This window comes from Lupinus angustifolius, chromosome LG20, assembly GCF_001865875.1.
Source record: "Lupinus angustifolius cultivar Tanjil chromosome LG20, LupAngTanjil_v1.0, whole genome shotgun sequence".
NCBI classification, from domain to species: Eukaryota; Viridiplantae; Streptophyta; class Magnoliopsida; order Fabales; family Fabaceae; genus Lupinus; species Lupinus angustifolius.
This window is the reverse complement of record NC_032028.1, coordinates 3173891-3181074: the sequence shown is the minus strand read 5'-3', so window position 1 is coordinate 3181074 and position 7184 is coordinate 3173891. Positions and strand designations below refer to the sequence as shown.

Here is a 7184-nt window from a genome sequence, read left to right as displayed (position 1 = left end):
TATAAACATCTTGTTAATGATCAAATTGGTAGGACCACCTACTAAGTTCCGGTTCTCACAACTCATTACAACTAATATAAAAAAGTTTAAGCTCTTATTTGCACAATAATAATTTGATGCTTCAGTGGTAGTTGTCCAATTTATATATTGGTTTCTTTTAAGGAAAGTTAATAATCTTCTTCAGCAGGTTTCCAAAACCAGCTACAACCGTTTTCCCTTTTGTTGGCAAGTTCAGCTTTTTTTTTTTATAAAGAAGTTCTTACAATTCTGTTTCTAGATGAGAATTGATGGTGATGATAGGAAGTGAGTTTAAAAACTTACTCTTGAAATAAATAACTCTGTTCTTTGAGAAAAAAAAAAGAAGAAAAAAGTTGGAGACTCATAGTCAGTGGTTTTCAAAGCCAAAGCCATCATTACCATGAAGATGGGTCTCTCTTTGGCAACACCTTCTACATAAAATTGAGTCTCTCACTTTCTCTATCACCCCTTGCTGTGTCTATATTTTGGAATTTGGATCAGTTTCACTTCTCTTTTTTTTATCCTCATTTTATTGTGTATTTTCATTTTCACTTGGCTTTGTTTTTTATGACTTTTATCTATGAACATATTTTCATTAGAAGACAATTTTGTTGCTGATATTATTTATATGCCTTACATTTTAAGTATTCATCAATATAAAGAGCCATATCTTATAAGTCTCATGTTTCTCAGTATTCTTTACAAATATTGACTTAGGTGCCCAATCTTATACCTAGATATATAGCATAATTATTAATCAGTTTTCTTGTTTGAGGACCCAAAAATGAAAACCTCAAATAAACAATACCCTTTCAATGCTCAATTCCACTGTCTTCATTGCCTTACCTATGTCATTGTTTTAGCATTTGGTGTAACCCTTGGAACTATCATAAGCTTCTATCTTCAAAACTGCATCTTTAGTCTACAACTCACTAGGTTATCACTCTCCTCCATGCCAAGAACCCCACAAATGATAAAAGAAGAAATATTGAATCACACTCATATGGTATTTAAGGAGTTTCTTAAGCCTCCTAATGTTATGCATGATATGGGTGAAGAAGAATTGTTATGGAGAGCTTCAATGAATCCAAAGGTTCCTGAATACCCCTTTGATCGGGTTCCTAAGGTTGCCTTTATGTTCTTGACAAGGGGTCCTATTTTTTTGGCACCCTTGTGGGAAAAATTCTTCAAAGGGCATGAAGGGTACTACTCAATTTATGTGCATTCTGATCCATCATACAATGGATCACACCCTGAGAGTCCAGTGTTTCATGGAAGGAGAATTCCTAGTAAGGTTAGTTTGTTTCCTCTTTAATTACTTGTTACATTTGCTTGTCTTAATCTAATTGAAATGTCTTGTTACATTTGTAGTCATGTAAGTAGCTTAATAGAAATAGAGATAACAAACAATTTTGAAGAAAATAAGAAAACCAATTAAGAGGGTGAAGGAGAGAAGAAATTAGATCACAGAATAAATCAATAAAACATAACAGAGAGAGGCATATAACTGTTTCATATTGCTAAGGTAATAAAGGTGATTTAAAAGTGAAGTAGATTAGTTGATTTTGGTACAAAATGTGACTAGTCAAGGTTCTAAAAAGTCAAATGAGAGAGTCCTCTCTTTGTGAACCTGAATCAGTACGTTGGCACTAATGACCACGTTAACATGTATGATCAGGTCCTGACGTATAAGTCAAATTTACCTTTTTTCAACTAACAAATGGTTTTGATATAGTAAACAAAATTGATCCCTACCTAAACAAAAAAGTGAAGAAAAAAAACGTATGTATTAACGATATATAAGTTATATATGATTATTCATGGTTCCACTACATGTACTCGTGAGAATCCAATTTACTTAATTCCATTCAACATATCCTTAATAAGTCTTAAATGTCTTTTCCTAACATTAGATTACATAATGTCCATTAACAGTTAGTTTCTACCGTTTTTGGGTCAAACATTCCTATATTCACTAAACCCCAATTAATAAAGGGACGATCATATATGGTTACAGTTATTAAAACAGTGCCGTCCCTATTGGTTCGACCTAAAAACTGGTCTCCAAATCAATATATTATAACTATTATGCACATGCAATTAAACTAGTTAAAATTGGTCAACCATATCAACCAAAACAGTTTGTAAATTAAAAAATTAATATTGTTCAAAGTGACACAATATGTTGCAAATAATAAATATTTATATTCATACATGTATTATTTCTATTATAATATATATAACTTAATTAATATACAGTTTAATTAGTAAATCATTAATTGAATCATTGATGCTATGACCGATTTGACAACCAGAGCCATGTTAATAACATTTGATATTATAGAGGAATATTACATCTATCCATTAAGTCTAAAACTTAGATGTTGTTATTGTTATGTGAATTGGACAGTCTCGATAATTATTTCTTCTAAGGCTTGATAGGGTAGTAATAGTTTTGGTCTCATTTTCATTTGTGCTTGGTCTCAAATTTAAAATTGGTAAAAATAGGTGATAGTAATGGTAACTCACCATGTGGTATAACATGATGCAGGGTGTTAAATGGGGCAATGTGAACATGATTGAAGCCGAGCGTCGCTTATTAGCCAATGCACTTCTTGATATCTCAAACCAAAGATTTGTTCTCTTATCAGAATCCTGCATACCACTCTTTAACTTCTCAACTATATACTCTTATTTAATAAACTCTACTCAAAACTATGTCATGGCTTATGATGATCCGAGTGCGGTCAGCCGCAGCCGCTACAAAATCCAAATGTTGCCTGAGATGACAATCAAGCAATGGAGAAAAGGGTCTCAATGGTTTGAAATGGATAGAGACCTTGCATTAGAAATAGTATCAGACAGAACATACTTCACAGTTTTTCAAAGGTACTGCAAAGGTTCATGCTATGCTGATGAACATTACTTGCCAACATATGTGAGCATCAAGTTTTGGGAGGGAAACTCAAATAGGAGTTTGACTTGGGTTGACTGGTCAAAGGGTGGTCCACATCCTACTAAATTTTGGAGATCAATGGTCACTGTTGAGTTTTTGGAGAAATTGAGGAGTGAGAAATGCTTGTATAATGAAAACACCACAAATGTTTGTTTTCTGTTTGCTAGGAAGTTTTTGCCTAATACTCTGTCAAGGCTCCTGAAGTTTGCACCTAAGACCATGCACTTCTAATACTAGTATAGTACTACAGATACAGAAACAAAAGTTATCAAACTAGTAATAATAAATTTAATTTATTCTTTTGATGTTGTAATTTATTTTCGTAAAATGGGATAGACTTTTTTAAATCAACATAGTCCATTTGCTTCATGGATCTGCTAGTAATTAGTTTTTCTATTGGGTCTCCCATGTCTCAAAAGTCAAAACATCACAAACCCAGAATTCGAGAATACAGCTTAACTTAACTTGGGAAGTGCTTTATTGAAGAGACTAAACAAGAACAATAAAACAATATTTATTTGAAGGACCAAAAAATATTTATTGACTGGTGAGACAAGTTTAAAGAAGTTCTAAGAGCATTATCCGTAGTTGAAAACTTGTCCCCAAAATGTAAGATCCATCAGTAGCTGAGTTGCACCGCCGGAGTCATCTTCATTTTGTCCCTTATTTGTGTGAATGGTTGCATAAAAGAAATTTGTCCACTACTGTCTAATTGAGTGGCATGGAGAGAGAAATTGTAAAGAAAATCATAAATTTGTAAATATGAGTATTTTTTTGGTTTCCCACAAGTATCCTCGCACTGGAGGCAATTTTGTCCGAACCGGGAACATCCACAGGTATATGGGGCTAACTCTCATAGCGGATATTTTTCCATCCATAAGACTTGAACCCGAAACTTTGCTTAAGGAGAATCAAGCATGTATCACTTGAACTAACAACTGGTAAATATGAATATGTTGTAAGGTTCATTTTTAGAACAAATGTTAAGTTGCATTATTGAAATGAAAATAGAGAGAAATGTTTAACTTATTGGAAATTATAAACAATTATAAAATAAGTCCTATGACCCATTTAAGAATAGTGACTGAATTGCAGGTCTAAGTGACTAAAATCCCTTAGCCCCTTACGCGGTTTTCTATATTAGATTCCATTTTTTTCTCAAGACATGCTGCATTAGGAATAAGAAAATCTGACACGGTCTTTGAATTTTTATGCTATGTTGTCTGAGTTAATTTGGAATTGAAATACAACGTGATTTTTGGAACACGTCAAAGAGGTACAACAAATAAATTAGTGTCCAGTACACAGACACAAAGAATGAGCTATACTGTTCATGGCCATGAGACTATTGTTAGTGATAGACTAAAAGATGATGGGGGAAGAGGAGTTAATCTCTAATGGTGAAAACTTTTCATCTTTTGTGAAGTTAAAAATATTCTCTTAAATCCATGTTAGAAAAAACATTTATGGACGGGGATCACCTGTCCCCATTCCCGTCTCACTCGGTGTCCCCGTCCAATTAAAAAATTTAACTCCAACATTTATAGTTTAGAATTATTCTCCTTTGAAAAAATGGCAAGCATTTGGAAATAGTTCCTGACTGGCTATTACCTTTACCAGTCAAATATGGGGTATATCCATGCACTCCTAATTAGGTGCAATGAAGATAAAGCCAACCCAAATCAGTTTAAATTTTGCGAATCAAACAAGACATGCTTCTAGAAAGGGGGACAAAGCTAACCTTTATTGAACTGGCCCAATGAATGAAAGCCTTTACCAACCAATGCCAAAGCATTTTAGTCAATAGTTGAGAAAGAAATGGGCAAAGGATCAAATAAAGATGAGAAAGACCAAAAATCAAAAGGAGCAAAATATCTACTATCTATATTAATGCAAAGGGCTGGTGGTATTACAAAAATGCCTATTACCTATGGTTGACACTTGGCTTTTTTAGGGATAAAATTGTCATTCACTAACTATTTTTGTTTAAAAAATAAATCAATCATTTCTAGCTTGCAAAATTACTTGTGTAGACATATATGCATAACGTAGTATTTTAATTCAGTTTGGGACAGATTTGTACTTGCACACTATTTCTTACAATAAAATAATCATCCACTTTATGATTATTTATTATGGCTGGTGATTTTAATTTAACAATGCAAAATAGTAAATTAGAGGAGGGAAGTGAAAACGTCTAAATTCCACTAAAATCTCTTCTCTCATCTCTCCATTTCCTTCAAAATGCTCTTATCTCTCACACTTTTCTCTCAATCTTCAAAATCTTCATATTCCTCCTTCATTTCTATAATAATCTTCCTTCCCATCATCTTTCTTAAAAAAATTCAAAGAGCAGATGAAGGTTGTTGAATGTTGGTTCTCATTATTCAAAAAAATGTCTTCTATGAATGCATGTTCCTAGTGTTCTTCCTTTCTTCTATTTTTTATCTTATTTTTATGCTAAAAAATGTGACCTTTTAATTTTACATGTTAATGGTGTCTGAGATTGTTTCAGTCTGTCTCATTTTCATGGTTAAAAATGAGACCTTTTATCTTTACATGTTAATGGTATTTGGGTTTCTTCTGATTCATTTTTATGGTTTAAAAATGAGACCTTTTATCTTTACATGTTCATCGTGTCTTCTATCTTTTGTCATTTCTAAGCATGAAGGTAAAAGTCCTTTGAAGTTTGCATGTTCAACTTTCTTTGTTACCAAACATTTTTTCATTTTTAGTTGTAAAAATGAGTCCTTTTGTATTGTCTATCTTCAACCTCTATGAGTTTGTTCATTTATTCTTTGCTTGGATTCTTAAAAATCAATCATTTACTTTTTTTTTCCTTAAAAATCAATCTTTGTGTCCTGTTTTTTTTTGTTCATTTTTTTATCATAACTATGGTTTATGTGTATTTTCCATATTTTGTCTCATTTCTATGCTTAAAAATGAAACCTTTGTGTATACATTGTGATGTTTGGAATTATCTAGATTTAAAAATGTGACCTTTTAATTTTACATGTTAATGGTATTTGGGATTGTTCCATTCTATCTCATTTTTAATTAAAAATGAGACCTTTTATCTTCACATGTTAATGGTGTTTGGGTTTCTTCCATTCTAACTCATTTTTATTGTTAAAACGAGACATTTTATCTTTACATGTTCATCATGTCTTTCATCTTTTGTCATTTGTAAGCAAGATAAGTCCTTTGAAGTTTGCGTGTTCAGATGTCTTTGTTACCAAACATTTTTTTCATTTTTAGTTGTAAAAATGAGTCCTTTTGTACTATCTATCTTTAATCATTTACTCTTTTTTTAGTTGTAAAAATGATTTTTTTTTTCTTAAAAATCAGTCATTTTGTACTGTTTTTGTATCTCCAACTTTAGTCTTTCTAAACAAATTGTATAAAATATTTTCTTTATCATTTTGATAAAGAAAATATAGTCTTTATTTGATCACCTCTACAAAACATTGGAAAATAAACTATTGGATGGAAAAAACCAACCATATTTCATTCTCTATTTTAATTAAAGCATTCGATTAAAGTAGTGATTTACTTAATAAATTACCTCTACAAAAAATGACATTGACATTGTGTTTTGAAATAAAACATTTATTTGACTTTTTATATTAAACATTTTCTGCATTACTTATATCTATTTACTCACTCTTGAGAAAGGAATTGAAAATAATATCATTGAAACTTGAAGTGTGTAGTTTTTGGGGAAGAGTGATGGAAGATGAGGGTGAGCATTGATGTATGGGGAAATGATATTTGATTTTCAAAAAGGTGAAGAGGTAGGGTTCAATCGGCACGAAAACCCAAATATCTATCAGATCTATGATTATCAAAATGGACACTTCAGATTTGAAAGAGTGTAATTTTCTACATTTTTTCCATTCATCTTTTATATCAGTCTCTCTCTTTCTCCATTTTAATATTAATATTTTATTTTGTGTAAGTGAAATGTCTAATCCATAAACAAATAGGAATGTTAAAAGATTTGTATCACACTTCCAAAAATTTAAATATAGTTATTATATTTCATGTGTCATTTTTCATCATTTTGGTATTCATTCATGATGATGCACTTATTTAAACATCCTAAAATTTTAACAATCCTTAAAAGATGAACTTTTTTATCAACAAAAATTAAGCCTTCCTACATCCAAAAAATTTAAAATTATAAAAAATAATATACAACTTAAACTCT

General features: G+C 31.3%; 1 protein-coding gene across 1 annotated transcript; it reads left to right on the top strand.

Moving 5' to 3' along the window:
• On the top strand, nt 699-3239 carry LOC109335374. The gene is made up of 2 exons (XM_019571514.1): nt 699-1312; nt 2570-3239. The coding sequence occupies exons 1-2, from the start codon at nt 803-805 to the stop codon at nt 3203-3205; spliced, it is 1146 nt and encodes a 381-aa protein (XP_019427059.1). The 5' UTR covers nt 699-802; the 3' UTR covers nt 3206-3239.

Excerpts from the sequence above, each read along its gene's own strand:
- LOC109335374 (XM_019571514.1), top strand. The coding sequence starts at position 803 with ATGAAAACCTCAAATAAACAATACCCTTTCAATGCTCAATTCCACTGT. Across the intron at positions 1,313-2,569 it reads GAAGGAGAATTCCTAGTAAG|GGTGTTAAATGGGGCAATGT; the intron begins GTTAGTTTGTTT and ends AACATGATGCAG.